General features: G+C 36.5%; 1 protein-coding gene across 1 annotated transcript; it reads left to right on the top strand.

The window, feature by feature from the left end:
* The first annotated feature begins 314 nt into the window (after nt 1-314).
* LOC138305986 (uncharacterized) lies at nt 315-20439 on the top strand. The gene is made up of 6 exons (XM_069246299.1): nt 315-922; nt 2277-2393; nt 9265-9308; nt 15076-15589; nt 16871-16975; nt 17254-20439. Exons 1-6 carry the CDS (start codon nt 548-550, stop codon nt 17353-17355), a joined length of 1257 nt encoding a protein of 418 aa, XP_069102400.1. The 5' UTR covers nt 315-547; the 3' UTR covers nt 17356-20439.
* Nucleotides 20440-21331: the final 892 nt, after the last annotated feature.

The following is a 21331-nucleotide window of genomic DNA, read 5'->3' on the forward strand; positions in this document are numbered from 1 at the left end:
TTACATTACTATTATTATCAAATACCAGAGGTACGTGTCTACATTCCTCGTCTGGGCCCAGAATTAAAGCTTGACGGTTATCGAAATGTATGATACCGCCCACGCACGGAGTGTGTGTGTGACTGTGTGACGATCGATAATTTATATTAGCAGCACATGGGTCCTAAAATGAATGATTCAGACTTACGTACACCACACGAAATAATGGCAGTCAGTAACGTTATAAAAAATAAATTTTGTAGCAGTATATTTATTTCTAGACACGGAAATAAATTGGCAAATATGACGTAATGCAGCAGTGTCGTGTTCTATTCAGGTGCGAAATGAAAACGAGGCACTGTACACAGCGCTACTGTAGAGAGTAAACGGAAGCAGTATGAGGTGCCGTTATATACCTGGCAGCTCAAGGGCTTGTACTTGAGAAGACGGAAACATATACGAACGGGCAAGTATCACGATGGATGATCCTCGTTGGCCACAAATTACAAAATTGTAGACTTGACATTTTCACCTGAAGCCAATTGTCCTTTCATTTATTGATAACAACATGGCGTCAAGTTCAGTGAGCCAAGAGAGTTTGGATACGGAGGATTTCGCCATCAGTGCTCGTAAGAGCAAGATACGTACCTTACGTGCCCGGGGATTGATGAACCCTCTCCCCCGGAGTACAGACCGGGAAAGGGAGGAGGATCCGTGTGATCGTGACAGGTTTGATGAGGACACTGACACCCCGGGCTGGGGGGTCATTCCCGAACACGAGTCACCCTCGCGCTGTACCCCCGCCAGCCGGACCAAGGACAAACGGATGCGCCCAAATCACCTACACAAGGGAAAACTACCAAAAGACAAACGGAAGCTAAGGGAGAAAAGGCGCAGTACAGGTGTAGGACTTGGGGGTCTGGCTCATCTCGCATCGACAGAGGTAATCAGCTGATCGTATGTACTGTTAATGACGTAGTGGATGCTATGATGTAGTAGGTTATGATATCACCCATGTCATAATGACGTAATACGATGGTGATGATGTAATGAGTTGATGGTGATGTAGCCATGTGATATAATGAAGTGATGTAATGGTGATGTAGTCAGGTGATGTAATGAAGTCATGGTGATGTAGGCAGGTGATGAAATGAAGTCATGGTGATGTATATATGTGATGTAATGAAGTCATGGTGATTAAGTCAGGTGATGTCATGAAGTTGTGGTGATGTGATGGTGATATAGTCTTGACAAGTGATGTAATGAAGTCATGGTGATGAAGGCAGGTGATATAATGGAGTCATGGTGATGTAGTCAGGTGATGTGATGAATGTCATGGAGATGTAATCAGGTAATGTAATGAGGTCATGGTGATGTAGTCAGGTAATGTTACGAGGTCATGGTGATGTAGCCAGGTGATGTAATGAGGTCATGGTGATGTAGTCAGGTGATGTAATGAGGTCATGGTGATGTAGTCAGGTGGTGTAATGAAGTCATGGTGATGTAGTAAGGTGATGTGATGAAGTCATGGTGATGTAGTCAGGTAATGTAATGAATGTCATGGAGATGTAATAAGGTGATGTAATGAAGTCATGGTGATGTAGTCAGGTGATGTTATGAAGTCATAGTGATGTAGTCAGGTGATGTGATGAAGTCATGGTGATGTAGTCAGGTGATGTAATGAAGTCATGGTGATGTAGTCAGGTGATAAATGAAGTCATGGTGATGTAATGGTGATATAGTCTTGACAGGTGATGTAATGAAGTCATAGTAATGTAGTCTGGTGATGTTATGAAGTCATGGTGATGTAATAAAGTCATTGTGATGGGATGGTGATGTAATGAGGTCATAGTGATGTAATCAAGTCATGGTGATGTAGTCAGGTGATGTAATGAAGTCATGGTGATGTAGTCAGGTGATGTAATGAAGTCATGGTGATAAAGTAAGGTGATATAATGAATGTCATGGTGATGTAGCTATATAGTCAGGTGATGTAATGAAGTCATGATGATGTAGTCAGGTGATATAATGAAGTAACGTGTGATGTAATGATTGTCATGGTGATGTAGCTATATAGTCATGTGATGGAATGAAGTCATGGTGATGTAGTCAGGTGATGTAATGAAGTCAATGTGATGTAGTCAGGTGATGTAATGAAGTCATGGTAATGTAGTTATTCTATTATGATGAATGTCATAGGGATGTAATGATGATGTAATAAAGTGATGGTAATGAATTCAGAGTACAGGACTACCTAAAAGAAATGGTTTTTTTTTTCTTATTCTCTTTATTTACAGAGTACAGGAGATTCCCTGGATGAGGATGACGAAGACCCTAAAGGCTCTACAGAGACCAAGAGAAACACATCGTACAATGAGATCATAGATGAGGACAACCCCCAGACTCCTTCTGATGTAAGTATACAACCTCAGACTCCTTCTGATGTAAGTATACAACCTCAGACTCCTTCTGATGTAAGTATACAACCTCAGACTCCTTCTGATGTAAGTATACAACCTCAGACTCCTTCTGATGTAAGTATATAACCCCAGACTCCTTCTGATGTAAGTATACAACCTCAGACTCCTTCTGATGTAAGTATATAACCTCAGACTCCTTCTGATGAAAGTATACAACCTCAGACTCCTTCTGATGTAAGTATATAACCCCAGACTCCTTCTGATGTAAGTATACAACCTCAGACTCCTTCTGATGTAAGTATACAAACCCAGACTCCTTCTGATGTAAGTATACAAACCTAGACTCCTTCTGATATAAGTTTGCAAACCCAGCCACCTTCTGATGTAAGTATACAAACCCAGACTCCTTCTGATGTAAGTTTACACCCCCAGCCACCTTCTGATGTAAGTATACAAACCCAGACTCCTTCTGATGTGAGTTTACACCACCAGCCACCTTCTGATGTAAGTATAACAACCCCAGACTCCTTCTGATGTAGGTATACAACCTCACACTCCTTCTTATGTAAAGATGTTACCCCAGACTCCTTCTAATATAAGTATACAACATCAGACTCCTTCTGATGTAAGTATTTAACCTCAGACTCCATCTGATGTTAGTATATAACCTCAGACACTTTCTGATGTAAGTATACAACCCCAGACTCCTTCTGATGTAAGTATACAACCCCAGCCACCTTCTGATGTAAGTATACAACCTCAGACTCCTTCTGATGTAAGTATATAACCTCAGACTCCTTCTGATGTAAGTATACAACCCCAGCCACCTTCTGATGTAAGTATACAACCCCAGCCACCTTCTGATGTAAGTATACAACCCCAGCCACCTTCTGATGTAAGTATACAACCTCAGACTCCTTCTGATGTAAGTATACAACTCCAGACTCCTTCTGATGTAAGTATATAACCTCAGACTCCTTCTGATGTAAGTATATAACTCCAGACGCCTTCTGATGTAAGTATATAACCCCAGACTCCTTCTGATGTAAGTATATAACCTCAGTCTCCTTCTGATGTAAGTATACAACCCCAGACTCCTTCTGATGTAAGTATACAACCTCAGACTCCTTCTGATGTAAGTATACAACCCCAGACTCCTTCTGATGTAAGTATATAACCTCAGACTCCTTCTGATGTAAGTATACAACCTCAGACTCCTTCTGATGTAAGTATACAAACCCAGACTCCTTCTGATGTAAGTATACAAACCTAGACTCCTTCTGATATAAGTTTGCAAACCCAGCCACCTTCTGATGTAAGTATACAAACCCAGACTCCTTCTGATGTAAGTTTACACCCCCAGCCACCTTCTGATGTAAGTATACAAACCCAGACTCCTTCTGATGTGAGTTTACACCACCAGCCACCTTCTGATGTAAGTATACAACCCCAGACTCCTTCTGATGTAAGTATACAACCCACAGACTCCTTATGATGTAAGTATACAACCTCACACTCCTTCTTATGTAAAGATGTTACCCCAGACTCCTTCTGATATAAGTATACAACATCAGACTCCTTCTGATGTAAGTATTTAACCTCAGACTCCATCTGATGTTAGTATATAACCTCAGACACTTTCTGATGTAAGTATACAACCCCAGACTCCTTCTGATGTAAGTATACAACCCCAGCCACCTTCTGATGTAAGTATACAGCCTCAGACTCCTTCTGATGTAAGTATATAACCTCAGACTCCTTCGGATGTAAGTTTAAAACCCCAGCCACCTTCTGATGTAAGTATACAACCCCAGCCACCTTCTGATGTAAGTATACAACCCCAGCCACCTTCTGATGTAAGTATACAACCTCAGACTCCTTCTGATGTAAGTATATAACCCCAGACTCCTTCTGATGTAAGTATATAACCTCAGACTCCTTCAGATGTAAGTATATAACTCCAGACGCCTTCTGATGTAAGTATATAACCCCAGACTCCTTCTGATGTAAGTATATAACCTCAGTCTCCTTCTGATGTAAGTATACAACCCCAGACTCCTTCTGATGTAAGTATACAACCTCAGACTCCTTCTGATGTAAGTATATAACTCCAGACTCCTTCTGATGTAAGTATATAACCTCAGACTCCTTCTGATGTAAGTATAAAAACCCAGACTCCTTCTGATGTAAGTATACAACCCCAGCCACCTTCTGATGTAAGTATACAACCTCAGACTCCTTCGGATGTAAGTTTACAACCCCAGCCACCTTCTGATGTAAGTATACAACCCCAGCCACCTTCTGATATAAGTATACAACCCCAGACTCCTTCTGATGTAAGTATACAACCCCAGCCACCTTCTGATGTAAGTATACAACCCCAGACTCCTTCTGATGTAAGTATACAACCCCAGACTCCTTCTGATGTAAGTATACAACCCCAGACTCCTTCTGATGTAAGTATACAACCCCAGCCACCTTCTGATGTAAGTATATAACCTCAGACTCCTCCTGATGTAAGTATACAAACCTAGACTCCTTCTGATGTACGTTTACAACCCCAGCCACCTTCTGATGTAGGTATATAACCCCAAACTCCTTCTGATGTAAGTATACAACCCACAAACTCCTTGTGATGTAAGTATATAATCCCAGACTCCTTCTGATGTAAATTTACAACCCCAGCCACCTTCTGATATAAGTATACAACCCCCAGACTCCTTCTGATGTAAGCATACAACCCTGGACACCTTCTGATGTAAGTATATAACCCCAGACTCTTTCTGTTTTAAGTATATAACCCCAGACTCCTTCTGATGTAAGTATATAACCTCAGCCACCTTCTGATGTAAGTATACAACCCACAAACTCCTTGTGATGTAAGTATATAATCCCAGACTCCTTCTGATGTAAATTTACAACCCCCAGCCACCTTCTGATATAAGTATACAACCCCCCACAGACTCCTTCTGATGTAAGCATACAACACTGGACTTCTTCTGATGTAAGTATATAACCCCAGACTCCTTCTGATGTAAGTATATAACCTCAGAATCCTTCTGATGTAGGTTTATAACCCCAGACTCCTGATGATGTAAGTATATAACCCCAGACACCTTCTGATGTAAAGTATACAACCCACAAACTCCTTGTGATGTAAGTATATAATCCCAGACTCCTTCTGATGTAAATTTACAACCCCCAGCCACCTTCTGATATAAGTATACAACCCCCCACAGACTCCTTCTGATGTAAGCATACAACACTGGACTTCTTCTGATGTAAGTATATAACCCCAGACTCCTTCTGATGTAAGTATATAACCTCAGAATCCTTCTGATGTAGGTTTATAACCCCAGACTCCTGATGATGTAAGTATATAACCCCAGACACCTTCTGATTTAAGCATACAACCTCAGACTCCTTCTGATATAAGTATACAACCCCAGCCACCTTCTGATGTAAGTATATAACTTCAGATGCTTTTTGATGCAAGTATATAACCCCAGACTCCTTCTGATGTAAATATACAACCCCAGACTCCTTCTGATGTAAGTATACAACCCACAAACTCCTTGTGATGTAGGTATATAATCCCAGACTCCTTCTGATGTAAGTATATAACTCCAGACTCCTTCTGATGTAAGTATATAACCCCAGACTCCTTTTGATGTAAGAATATAACCCCAGACTCCTTCTGATGTAAGTATACAACCCCCAGACTCCTTCTGATGTAAGTATATAACATCCAGACTCCTTCTGATGTAAGTATACAACATCCAGACTCCTTCTGATGTAAGTATAAACCTCAGACTCCTTCAGATGTAAGTATACAACCCACAGACTCCTTCTGATGTAAGAATACAACCCCAGACTCCTTCTGATGTAAGGATATATACCTCAGTCACCTTCTGATGTAAGTATACAACCCCAGACTCCTTCTGATGTAAGTATATATACCTCAGACTCCTTCTGATGTAAGTATACAACCTCAGACTCCTTCTGATGTAAGTATACAACCCCAGACTCCTTCTGATGTAAGTATACAACCCCAGACTCCTTCTGATGTAAGGATATATACCTCAGCCACCTTCTGATGAAAGTATATAACCTCAGTCTCCTTCTGATGTAAGTATACAACCCACAGACTCCTTCTGATGTAAGTATACAACCCCAGACTCCTTCTGATGTAAGTATATAACCTCAGACTCCTTCTGATGTAAGTATACAACCCCAGACTCCTTCTAATGTAAGTATACAACCCCAGACTCCTTCTGATGTAAGGATATATACCTCAGCCACCTTCTGATTTAAGTATACAACATCAGACTCCTTCTGATGTAAGTATACAACCTCAGACTTCTTCTGATGTAAGTATATAGCCCCTGACACCTTCTGATGTAAGTATACAACCCCAGACTCCTTTTGATGTACGAATATAACCCCAGACTCCTTCTGATGTAAGTATACAACCTCGGACTTCTTCTAATGTAAGTATACAACCCCAGACTCCTTCTGATGTAAGTATACAACCCCAGACTCCTTCTGATGTAAGTATACAACCTCGGACTTCTTCTAATGTAAGTATATTGCCCCTGACACCTTCTGATGTATGTATATAACCCCAGACTTCTTCTGTTGTAAGTATACAACCCCCAGACTCCTTCTGATGTAAGTATATAACCCCAGACTCCTTCTGATGTAAGTATACAACCCCAGACTCCTTCTGATTTAAGCATACAACATCAGACTCCTTCTGATATAAGTATACAACCCCAGCCACCTTCTGATGTAAGTATACAACCCCCAGACTCCTTCTGATATAAGTATACAACCCAGCCACCTTCTGATGTAAGTATACAACATCCAGACTCCTTCTGATGTAAGTATAAACCTCAGACTCCTTCGGATGTAAGATATATAATGTCAGACTCCTTCTGATGTAAGTATATAACCTCAGACTCCTTCTGATGTAAGGATATATACCTCAGTCACCTTCTGATGAAAGTATACAACCTCAGACTCCTTCTGATGTAAGTATACAACCCCAGACTCCTTCTGATGTAAGTATACAAACCTAGACTCCTTCTGATGTAAGTATACAACCCCAGACTCCTTCTGATGTAAGTATACAACATCCAGACTCCTTCTGATGTAAGTATACAACCTCAGACTCCTTCTGATGTAAGTATATAACCTCAGACTCCTTCTGATGTAAGTATACAACCCACAGACTCCTTCTGATGTAAGTATACAACCCCAGACTCCTTCTGATGTAAGTATACAACCCCAGACTCCTTCTGATGTAAGTATACAACCTCAGACTCCTTCTGATGTAAGTATACAACCCCAGACTCCTTCTGATGTAAGTATACAACCCCAGACTCCTTCTGATGTAAGTATACAACCCCAGACACCTTCTGATTTAAGTATACAACCTCAGACTCCTTCTGTTGTAAGTATACAACCCCCAGACTCCTTCTGATGTAAGTATACAACCCCAGACTCCTTCTGATGTAAGTATATAACCCCAGACTCCTTCTGATGTAAGTATACAACCCCAGACTCCTTCTGATATAAATATGTTACCCCAGACTCCTTCTGATATAAGTATACAACATCAGACTCCTTCTGATATAAGTATATAACTTCAGACTCCTTCTGATGTTAGTATATAACCTCAGACACCTTCTGATGTAAGTATATAACCCACAGACTCCTTCTGATGTAAGTATACAACCCCAGACTCCTTCTGATATAAGTATACAACCCCAGCCACCTTCTGATGTAAGTATACAACCTCAGCCACCTTCTGATGTAAGTATACAACCCCAGACTCCTTCTGATGTAAGTATACAACCTCAGACTCCTTCTGATGTAAGTATACAACCCCAGCCACCTTCTGATGTAAGTATACAACCTCAGACACCTTCTGATGTAAGTATATAACCTCAGACTCCTTCTGATATAAGTATACAACCCCAGCCACCTTCTGATGTAAGTATACAACCCCAGCCACCTTCTGATGTAAGTATACAACCCCAGACTCCTTCTGATGTAAGTATACAACCCCAGCCACCTATTGATGTAAGTATACAACCCCAGCCACCTTCTGATGTAAGTATACAACCCCAGCCACCTTCTGATGTAAGTATACAACCCCAGACTCCTTCTGATGTAAGTATACAACCCCAGACTCCTTCTGATGTAAGTATACAACCCCAGCCACCTTCTGATGTAAGTATATAACCTCAGCCTCCTTCTGATGTAAGTATACAACCCCAGACTCCTTCTGATGTAAGCATACAACCTCACACTCCTTCTAATGTAAGTATATAACCTCAGACTATGATGAATATATCAGTTGGTCTGTGTAGTGATAGTAGCTTAGCACTCAAGGGGTACAACTCTGACTTTAGTTTGACATACCAGGTAGATGTGTCAGAGGCAATGTTAAAATGTTTACAGTATAAAGAAATTGATGACAAGTTTGTTTAAAAATATATATTTTGAACAAAAAACAGTTAATGCACTCTTGATCATGACTTGAATGCTTATGATTTTACTTTATTTCTTCTGATTTTTTTTTCTGGATGTAAGCGCTCAAAATTGGGTTGCATAATTCAAATATTATTATGGTAATTAGTAAATGTTCATACCATTTTTAGGGGTAATTAACAGATTTTGATGGGTATTTTAACCGTGTCTTAATTGGAACACAGTCAACTAAGTTAGATAGTTTTACCTGATAATTTGAAATTTCCTTTCTAATGAAAATAAATATATTGATATTTATACTAGTACTGCCCTTAATATCAGACCTTTTATGATACAATGTAATTTCTCTTTTTATTTTTGTGTCCAGGATCACCGCATTCCAAAGGGTTTCATATCTAGACGGACTAAAAGGTGAGAGAATATGATGTAAACAAACAACATCAACCAAAATATATTACATATAAATCAACAGTATATCGTGTACCTTCAGGAATTACATATAAATCAACAGTATATATCGTGTACCTTCAGGAATTACTTATAAATCAACAGTATATCGTGTACCTTCAGGAATTACATATAAATCAACAGTATATCGTGTACCTTCAGGAATTACATATAAATCAACAGTATATCGTGTACCTTCAGGAATTACATATAAATCAACAGTATATCGTGTACCTTCAGGAATTAATATAAATCAAGTTATTTCATACCTTCATGGATAACTTTACATATAAATCAAGTTATTTCATACCTTCATGGATAACTTTACATATAAATCAAGTTATTTCATACCTTCATGGATAACTTTACATATAAATCAAGTTATTTCATACCTTCATGGATAACTTTACAATTAACTTTACATATAAATCAAGTTATTTCATACCTTCATGGATAACTTTACATATAAATCAAGTTATTTCATACCTTCATGGATAACTTTACATATAAATCAAGTTATTTCATACCTTCATGGATAACTTTACATATAAATCAAGTTATTTCATACCCTCATGGATAACTTTACATATAAATCAAGTTATTTCATACCTTCATGGATAACTTTACATATAAATCAAGTTATTTTATACCCTCATGGATAACTTTACATATAAATCAAGTTATTTCATACCTTCATGGATAACTTTACATATAAATCAAGTTATTTCATACCCTCATGGATAACTTTACATATAAATCAAGTTATTTCATACCTTCATGGATAACTTTACATATAAATCAAGTTATTTCATACCTTCATGGATAACTTTACAATAAACTTTACATATAAATCAAGTTATTTCATACCCTCATGGATAACTTTACATATAAATCAAGTTATTTCATACCTTCATGGATAACTTTACAATTAACTTCACATATAAATCAAGTTATTTCATACCTTCATGGATAACTTTACATATAAATCAAGTTATTTCATACCTTCATGGATAACTTTACATATAAATCAAGTTATTTCATACCTTCATGGATAACTTTACAATTAACTTCACATATAAATCAAGTTATTTCATACCTTCATGGATAACTTTACATATACAGTAAAACCCCGTTATATTGCCACCCGTTTTACCGCCAAACCCGCTTATCACCATGAATTTATTCAGAACGGATTTCCCTCCATACAAATGCACCCCTTATACTGCAACACCCGCCTACCGCCATACGCCATCACATTCGCAGAACAAATGATTAAAATAACACTATAATGCCCTCGTTAATATCGCCAAATTCTGTTAATACGGACACATGTTTTCGTAAGGTACTCGACTGCGGACTGACAGGTAATCAGCTGCACACACTATGGCCTTGTGTACGACCGTGTGTACGACCGTGTGTACAGAGTGAAATCAATTAACAATATGGGTACACCTTTGTTATTGTTTTACAGGTAGGTATCGCAAGTTGTGGTGAATAAAACTCACTTCTGTACATGTGTTTTACGTACTATTAACGTAAGGAACCCACAAGTCTGTTGATATCGCCATTCGTTTATATTGGACCATAAAATGCAACTAGCAATTTCAAGAGCGATAGCAATATTACGTAAGTGCATAACAACCCGCTGTTTATTATTAAGACCAAATTGTCGCCTGAGTGCCGTTTATGCAGACATGTGCGTGGAAATGTGGTCAGGACCGCACTGCGTTTGTTGAGAACTTCTTTCTTTATTTCCGGGCAGGATTTCCCGTGATAAAAATATCATGTAACCGAGAAAATCCCAGCTAGCAGACAATTATGGCACGATACTTGGTAACACAAACGAGCTCGGTTTTCGTATTTTACACACATAAGCTGACATATTTATTGAAAGACTACTTTCGAAATTACTTTGATTTTGGAACTATTCATATTACAAAATACGAAGTGGCCGTACAGTACACAGACTGACTAGAATGTCTGTTTTAGTACGGCTACAGGGGACTGCCTATATCTATAGGCATAATTAAGATTTCAACGACAAATCTTATATACCGCCCAACTCATATATCGCCAAAAGCTAGGAAAACAGAAGGTGTCAATATAACGGGGTTTTACTGTAAATCAAAAGGTGAATAGAAAGAAAAATTTCAGAAAGAGAAATTCACAAGAACCAACGCCCAGCTATTAGTTCATGTGTGTTGTGATTCATCTTCTGGTTGTCAGGAGGATCCTTATGAATACAGAGCCCTCTTAAAAACATAGTAGGATCATCGAAAAAATAAGAGATACAACTCCTGAGCCAGGTACTAAATGGTATATTCTAGGTTCATCTTGTGCTGCTGGCAACTCTTATTTTTTCGATGATATAAATCAAAAGTTATCTCATGTACCTTCAGAAATTACATGTAAATTAAAAGTTATTTCATACTTTCATTACATATAAATTAAAAGTTATTTCATACTTTCATTACATATAAATGAAAAGTTATTTCATACTTTCATTACATATAAATCAAAAATTATTTCATACTTTCATTACATATAAATAAAAAATTATGTCATACTTTCATTACATATAAATCAAAAGTTATTTCATACCTTCAGGAATTACATATAAATCAAAAGTTATATCATGTACTTTCAGAAATTACAAATGTATCAAAAGTTATTTCAAACCTTCAGGAATAACTTTACTTATAAATCAAGTTATTTCATATCGTAAGGAATAACTTTACATATAAATCAAGTTATTTCATATCGTAAGGAATTACATATAAATCAAAAATTAATTCCTACCTTCAGGAATAGTTACATTATATACATGATAAATCAAAGTTATTTCCTACCTTCAGGAATAGTTACATTATATACATGTACATGACAAATTAAAGGTATTTCCTACCTTCAGGAATAGTTACATTACATGCGTAATAAATCAAAGTTACTTCATACTTTCAGGAGTAATTACAATCATATCTTCATGAATAACAGGTTGGACATGATTCTCTATTTTCTATACATATACAAACTCAATGGTGTTAGTACGGTATGTGTATCAGATTTCAGATCCAGTTGTAAATAGGAGGCTGAGTTGTTCAGGTGTATGACATTTTCTAAATAGCCTTTCAGCTGCCAGGTTCTGAACATAAGTCTCTTTGTCTTTCTGCACTCCAGTTTTTCTCGAACCCAAATTAGATACGTTCATAAATGAATCTTCAAACTATTTTTGATAGAAGGAAAACAATTTGAAACCAAGTTGATACAATACACACCTGATGTAGTTATATATGATGCCTGTGTTAATGCCCTAGTAATGTCACTCAATAAAAGTTTTTGTGATTTAATTATAATAAAGATGAAGATGATGATGATGACAGCGCCGGCTCCAGGTAATGGTGTAGGGTCCACAGACTTGTTCCTTGTAGAGTTGTCTGCCCTTGGTGTCACCAGTTTTAACATCTCAGTACCATTCTGGTTTGTGTCTTTTACTTACCTTCAGGGTTAGAGACTTATTTTCCTTACATACAGGGTTAGAGACTTATTTTATTACTGAAGGGTTAGAAACTTATACTTATTTACAGGGTAAGAGACTTATTTTACTTACCTACAGGGTTAGAGACTTATTTTACTTACCTTCAGGGTTAGAAACTTATTTAACCTACCTACAGAGTTAGAGACTTATTTTACTTCATACAGGGTTAGAGACTTATTTTACTTACTGAAGGGTTAGAAACTTATTATACTTATTTACAGGGTAAGAGACTTATTTTACTTACCAACAGGGTTAGAGACTTATTTTACCTGCCTACAGGGTTAGAGACTTATTTTACTTACCTATAGGGTAAGGGAGACTTATTTTACTTTCCTACCGGCTTAGAGACTTATTTTACTTACCTACAGGGTAAGAGACTTATTTTACTTACCTACAGGGTAAGAGACTTATTTTACTCACTGAAGGGTTAGAGACTTATTTTACTTACCTATAGGGTAAGGGAGACTTATTATTTTACTCACCTACAGGGTTCGAGACTTATTTTACTCACCTACAGGGTTAGAGACTTATTTTACTTACCTACAGGGTTAGAGACTTATTTTACTTACCTACAGGGTAAGGGAGACTTATTTTACTTACCTACAGGGTAAGGGAGACTTATTTTACTCACCTACAGTGTTAGAGACTTATTTTACTCACTTACAAGGTTAGAGACTTATTTTGGTTGGTGTATAGGGTTGCAGGGCTAGAACTTATAACATTTAGCTGAGTTAGAAAACTTTAACATTTCGCTGAAACATTTCAAACTTTCTTTTCTATATTTCAGCCCTCAGCATCTGGCTTTTCATTTACAAATGGTAACTTTAGCAGTTGTCTGTCATCAAGAATTTCTACACCAGAATAACAAAGAGCATTAACATAACAAGACAAAATTTAACATGATGTTAAGTTAAAAAATCTGCAGGATTATACATGTATATTTACAGTGTAAGATAGATAACACTTAATTCAGTAGTAATAATAAAAAAAACTCAACATATGGTTTGAGCAGAGTTAGTGAACTTTATATATGATAAAATGACAAACCTATTTTTCAAGGTAAAAGGTATATCCTACAGCCTTACTATGGTTTTAAAACTATATCTAGCAGGGTCAGAAGTTTACATCTGGCAAGTTTACATTACTTCTTCTTCTGTTCAAATTTCGAAACTGTATCGACAGAGTGCAATTGACACTGTAAGATGGATGATATTTCTGATTTATCAAAAACTTATCATCGAACTGCAGAAGATATGTTTACTAACATTTTAGTAGGTTAGAATCTTTACTTACCATGGTTTTAGTTTTTCACATCCAGTAAGATTTCAAAGAAAATATTACAGAGTTATTGTATTTCTATTAAGTTTTAATTACCCATAGAACCATTCCATTCAAGGATAATGTTTTACTTGGTGAAATCATTTCAGGGTCCAGTTTCATGAACATTCCTTAAATTTAAGGAATTCCTTAACTTCAAATTTCCAAAAGGAAAGCATTTCAAAAGGTCGGAAAATATCTTAGGATAACGCGCCCTCCTTAAAATTTATGATGCTTTCTTCAGGAGAATATTAAGTTAAGGAATTCTTTAATAAGAAATGTTCGTGATACTGGTCCCAGATTTGTAATCAAGATACCATATAATAGGATACTGTGTCTTTTTGTATTTCTATTGTTATCTTTGTAGTAAGTTAATGTATTTGTGTTCTGTACGTGTGCCTTATGATAAAAGGTGGCTTGTCTTGAAATTTGAATTTGACAATATTGTTTGTTCACACTGTTAGAATTCCATTTTAAGTAATTTGTTCCTGGTGCTCTCTGGAATATAGCCATTCATATTACTTTTTCACATATATGGATTTTTTAAGTTATTTTTCTCAATGTGACTTCACATGGTTGTTGACAAGGACCTGCTGCATATATCAACTGACAACCTTATATAATCTCATAAATTCTTATACATTATATAATTATTGTTCAATATTAAGCATGCATTATATTGTGTTCAGATAAGATAGATCTGATTAAAGTTTTAGACTAAACTTAATCTCATGATAGCTGTGATAATATGATATATGATCGATGATGACGACCATCTATCTTAGATTATATCTGATGGGTGTTAGCAGAGCAACTATCATGTTCGACCAGCTAACTATTGATCGTTTCTTACAAAGTCAAATGAAACTTGTGTTTCAGTCCATCTGACCTTGAAGCTGATCTTGAAGATAACCAGGATTATGACAGTACAGTTAGTCAGTCAGAGACCAATTTGACTTTAATCGGAAAATCAGACTCTACAGAATCAAATTATGAACATAGCCCAAAACTGACACACGGACGTAACGTGTTTGTGCCAACAAACAATATGTCTCCGAGACCTTTCAAACCATACTCTCCGAACATCAGTGATGCGGATTCCAGACTTCCTTCATCCTCACTGAGTAGTGTTCCAGGTCGCCAGGCACGACATGGATCATCTGCTGCCGCACGTTGGCGTGAAATGGACCGTAACAACAGCTTGGACAACAAGAACTTACCTGTGATTAAACCTTTGACCTCTGTATTAAATTGTTACCATGAACGCAAATCTGACAGTGACAATAATAGTTCTGTGCGCAGTGGTTACAGTCACCATGACAACGGGTCAGGGGTCAACAGCAAACGCTTCTCTCCACAGTCCAAGGAGGATGAGAAACTACAACTGGAACAGGTAGGTAGATAGCACTGGTTAGTGGATTATGGGTAATCAGGGTGGCATTATATAAATATTGACCTGTTTTCAGGTGGATACTGTGAGATATCACCAAGGAATTGATATAACCTGTTTGGAGGCTGAAGGTATATCCTATCAAAGAGGGCTGTATTTATTAATCTCCAACTGAGAAACCGGCCTATAGTTTTAAATTCTGTTTGTTCTTTTTTTCGTCAGTTCATCCATCCTTTCTTTAAGGCATGATCCTGTGGGCCCTAAATCCTATGCTATAAGGTATTGCAACTTCAAACATGTACTTGGCACACATACACTGGAACAATAAGGCATGATACTGTGGGCTCTATATCCTATGCTATAAGGTATTGCAACTTCAAACATGTACCGTAAAAACTTGTATAATTTGCGCACCAGTGTAATTTGCGCAGGTACTTTTTAGGGCTGAAAATGCTGAAAAAAATCTACTATCAGTATATTTTGCGCATCAAAAATTTTGGGAAAAAACGATGTCCAGGGAGTCCCAAAATCGATGTATGAAGGTGACAATTTCAATGCAAAATATTCCCCTAAAATGCTTGACAACTTGCACAAAGAAGTGTTGTATTAAGAAAAAATAACATATTAAAACCGCATCGTGTTTGTTTTCTTTTATTGGCCACCTTAACCTGAAACTAAAATATCTTGCAGATGCAGTCCCTCAGAATGGACAGATTTTTCCCCCGTAAAATTTTTAAAACTCCTCTATCAATATAATTTGCGCACCCCCAACTTCAAATTTTATTTTTGCACAGAAAAAGTGTGCAAATTACACAAGTTTTTACGGTACTTGGCACACATACACTGGAACAATAAGGCATGATACTGTGGGCTCTAAATCCTATGCTATAAGGTATTGCAACTTCAAACATGTACTTGGCACACATACACTGGAACAAAACCTCCTATATCATATTAAGTTACTGAAATTTCATTCTTGTATGGTTCCATTTAGATGAGGCAATACAGTGCACACCAGAATCGGGTCACTGTGACCTACATTTTACCATTGAAGTAATATAATGTACAGCCTGTTTCGGTGCAGTTTCCACATTTGACATGAGTCTATATACAATTTTTAGGATACAACCTTATGACACATACGGTGGGGGACTCCAGTGAATTGTTTTTGTAGGAAATACTGCAGTATGATAAGTGTACTGCAATACAATGTTTGCCCAGCCAAGCCTTACTTAAATATCTCAAGAGATGTTACATACAATATATATAATGTTATATTTACAGTTACTGGCAAAAGAAAAAGAAGAAAACAAAAAATTGAAAGCATTGCTAGAATCTAAAGATAAGAAAATTGCTGAGCTGGAAAAGGAAGTATCTTCTTTAAATAAGGTAAATATATGATTCAAGTGCAGTTTCTTTCTTTTCGTTTGAGAATGTGATTTTGTATCTAGGGGCGAGAGAGAGTTAAAGATGTGTGTGTGTGTGTGTGTGTGTGTGTGTGTGTGTGTGTGTGTGTGTGTGTGTGTGTGTGTGTGTGTGTGTGTGTGTGGAAGGGGGCATGATCAACATCTATAGACGATAATGAGAGAACATGTTACAAAGTGTTGTAAAATGTTTGTACTCACCTGCAATTATACTGTTAAGTGTTGACTTTTGTTTTGTTTTAGGATCTTGAAGACTTTGATGATGAGAACCAGAAACTTGTTTTAGAAAACAACTCTCTGATCCGGGCTGTGTCTAACCTAAGTATCACAAGTACAGCAGTGTAGTAGAGCTAACTTGTACTGCACTCACGGGCCAAGAGATGCCTTCGTATTAAACTTCACCGAAAAACATATAGTCATCACTGACCAAAGATGTTTAGTAATGTTAGATTTCCATACAGTGTTGCCATTATGGATGTTGAGCCCCAATCTAAGCTCACCTGTGGAGACGGATTTATATCTCTATGTTATGGTTGCCATCTCCCGGATGTTCCCTGCTACATCTATAAAGAGGCCTGGTCCTTAGTTCTAAAAATAAAAAATCACTGATTTCAGTCAAAATTTAGTCACTTCGTGATAAACGCAATGTAAGATAATTAAAGAAAAATTCACTTACTACAGTAAGTTCTTTCTTTACTGTAAAATTTGGATCAAATATGGCGTCTATGGCATCCAGGACATAATATCAAATGTATGCCTTGATGACCTGCTGAGGTAAAGCTTTGTAATTACGTCATCATTATCTACAACTTCTGCTTTAACACTTTCAACCCAGTCTTCTCAATTTTATTTTTATGTCAAATTTAATGAAATAAGAAGAAAATGAATTATCATTCCAAAATGCAATAATTTTGATAATTGCACTGTTCAATACCTGAATTTTGTTAATAGTACGTTGTTTAATCAGTGAGTATGGTGGTAATGAATAGTACTGGGTAAAACCTGTATAAGTCTGTTGAAGAGTTATATGCCCTTGAATTATATTAAATGTTTTAAAACAACTTGACCAAGATAATCAAGAGTGTGTCATGCTGGAATGAAAGGCTATCAAATGTGTTCAAATGAATAAACTATCTGCTTTCATTCAAATCATCTAGGTAGCATGCTAAAGTTTTAAATAACAGGCTTACTTTTTCAATAATCAAGAAATTCTAGTGGATGATGTTTGTTGAACAAGTTTGTCTCACATATACTGAGTACGAGGAAGGAGCTCTGATAGTATTAGTTTTTGTTTTCTTTTTGTTCAGATTACAGATCTGAAATATAGATTCTTTTATCATTGTTGATTCTGGTATAACTTCATTACCTCATTTTGTAATTGTTATAACGTTCATCATGAGGAGAGGTAACTTCATGTGATTAAAAAGTGTGTGAAACAGATTACAGCCTACATGATTATATATAGTAATATATAAAGGGAATCATAAATAATGATTGCAGCCTACAGAATTACATAGTAATATATAAAGGGAATCATAAATAAAACACACACAAATTACTGCATTTTGTAGCTTATTTTCATCATATTTGAAACTTGTGAAAAGAAAAAACAAATTGGACATGTTTGAGACAAAGATGTTTTGTAGGTGTGATGTTGTTAAAATGCTGTATCAGTAAGTAGGATGAAGGATGTAAAGATTGACTTTTGAAGTTTTGTATGTATAGCCATTTTATCAAGGATTTAAGTGTCCAATATAACTAGGAATGAAGTAAAATCATCATTAGCACCTCCACACACTGGTTACTGTAGGATTGACAGGCTGTGAAACTTAATTAGGGATGCTCGACTACATGGACTGAAAAGGTTGTAATTTGTTAAATTAATTTGCCAGAATCTGGTAACCTCCATTAGCCAGTAGACTAAGATAAAAATGTTATAATGATAAAAACAGTTCAGTTGTGGTAGATATATGTATGTCATTCTTGTTGATGTGTAATTATGAATGAGCCAATGGTGATTGAACTTGATGACTGTGATTGAACTCGTTAACTGAATTGAACTAGTTGACAGTGAATTTGTTGACAAGTGATTGAATCATCCTATCACAATGCAGAGTTACTTCCCTTTAGTCCTATCTCTTTTTTTTTTTTCTTTTGAATATTTTTTATTGCATCAATCACATATAAAAGTTACAATTTTCTAAATGCTCTCCATGAAAATATGTTTCACAGATACAATATATGTTAATAAAGTTATAATAATATTTCATTCTAAAATAAGCTTGATACTTTCCCATTTCTGTCGGTTCTTGTTTGCTGCGTTTGGAGTAATCATATAGGTCGAATACTGATCAATGGCTCTGTAATTTCTAATGAATGTCTTACATATTTTAGTCCTATCTCAATGGGTGGAATATAGCAATGATTGATCGACTTTGTGATAATTATTTATTGGAGTTGTCTCTATTAGCCAGTTCTTATCTGTAGGCCATTGAATGCAAGTATTAAATTATAACCATGTTAATTTGAAGAAATTTAGTTGTGTTGAATACCTGCAGGTAACTAGGAAATTCCTATATATATAGCAATGTTTTATTTTGTTTGGTACCGTTGAATTGTATTGGTGTATGTTTTGTTATTAAGAAAAAACTAGTGCACTATTAACATATGCATTAGCAAACAGTTTTGAACTAATGATATGCTCAATTTTCAAATATAAGATTTCTAAATATTAAAATAGTTATTTTGTGGCACCATGAACATCTGAAGGACACTGAGCAACCGTAACCATGACAACACTGATGTGTTTCCTTTTTTGTATCTATCATTTTAAGTGCTTTCCATGTTTTGGTAAAATAGTGCAAGGGTTTGCGGCTCAGCATCATGGGTAAAACTGTTAATAGTGTAGTGTTCACAATGAGGCTCAGACATTTTAACGTGGGTGTAGAAACAGCTATATATGATAACTTATCACCATGGGGATCACTGATACAGAAATGTCACACTTCTACGCTTCATTAGTTCCACAGGGCAGATAGGTGGTGATGGATAGATGAGACATGATATAATCATGTGTTATATGAGTAGATTCAGTCGCGCTTTTAAACATTCTGTCCACATGTTTCATGTTTTGAAGATGTAGAGATATGTTGCTTTTAGAAGAGAGATCTGTGTGTTATATCTGTTTTAGACAGACATTGATGAGATGAGGACTAATATTCCTTTATGTTTGTTCTTGTATTGTCTTTGCACCTTTATATTGTATTAGATACAGTCACCATGGTTACATATATTGTTTGGGATTCAGAGCAAGTATTAGGTGTACATTGTACAAGAGTGTGAAATGTACGTATGACATGGTCACATTTGTAAATTGTATTGTTATGATTATGATGAAGAATGAATAAAGAACTAAATGTGGTGAAGAGATTTATGTGTGTGAATTACTAGTCATGTTTGTCTTTATCTATGGTAAGGACAGGTGAAAAGATGTTTTGATATACGAAACATCACCGAGTCTCCACCATCAGATGGCGCAGTTGCCATGCCTAGTTGCCATATGTAGGTTCCTTTAGGGCCCTAGTTGTGCATATTGCATTTTGGGACCAATCAGTCAACAAGATGGCTGCCTGGCAGCCATCTTGGATTTTGATAGTTAAAGTTTGTTACTGCTATTTCTCGGAAAGTACTGAAGGGATCTCTCAAATTTCATATGTAGTAATATTTATTAAAAGTTTGAAAAGAAGAGAAACGATCCCTTTTCATTTTCATTTTCCCTGGTCATTCTTTGGTGGGTGCCAAGATCTCTCTCCATGATCTTCTGGGATATCTTGTTCTAAAAGCAATCAACTTTTCTCCTCCTAGGCCTGATAGGTCCTTAAAAGACCCAGACTGTTACTATCAATAGGATATATGTATAATACTGAATATAGGCCAGTCTTCAAAGTGAGCCATGATGATTTTTTTGAAGAGTCGAAAAGAATTAATATTGGACACTGGGTAAAACTAAACTTTTAGTTGGTGATTAGATAGACCTAAGTCCATATTACGCTTGGTTCTGCTCAGAGTATTAGAGTTATCTCCCCTTGCCTTAGGTTTGACTTTGGCATCATTCATGATAAATCTGATAAACAAAGACATCACAGAATTTATACATTATAGAATTAGTTCAACTACAGTGTTTCCAGAAACTTGCTCTTAAAGGGACAAGTAGTTTAAGAAATATATTGGTAAAAACCATTTCTAATGAAGGTATTTGGTATATCACTGGAACCTGCCTGCAAGTTTCTCGTGGTCAATGTGTGTATCGTGCAAAGTAAGC

This window comes from Argopecten irradians, chromosome 1 (assembly GCF_041381155.1).
Source record: "Argopecten irradians isolate NY chromosome 1, Ai_NY, whole genome shotgun sequence".
Classification (NCBI taxonomy): domain Eukaryota; kingdom Metazoa; phylum Mollusca; class Bivalvia; order Pectinida; family Pectinidae; genus Argopecten; species Argopecten irradians.

Excerpts from the sequence above, each read along its gene's own strand:
- LOC138305986 (XM_069246299.1), top strand. The coding sequence starts at position 548 with ATGGCGTCAAGTTCAGTGAGCCAAGAGAGTTTGGATACGGAGGATTTC. Across the intron at positions 2,394-9,264 it reads ACCCCCAGACTCCTTCTGAT|GATCACCGCATTCCAAAGGG; the intron begins GTAAGTATACAA and ends TTTTGTGTCCAG. Across the intron at positions 9,309-15,075 it reads ATATCTAGACGGACTAAAAG|TCCATCTGACCTTGAAGCTG; the intron begins GTGAGAGAATAT and ends CTTGTGTTTCAG.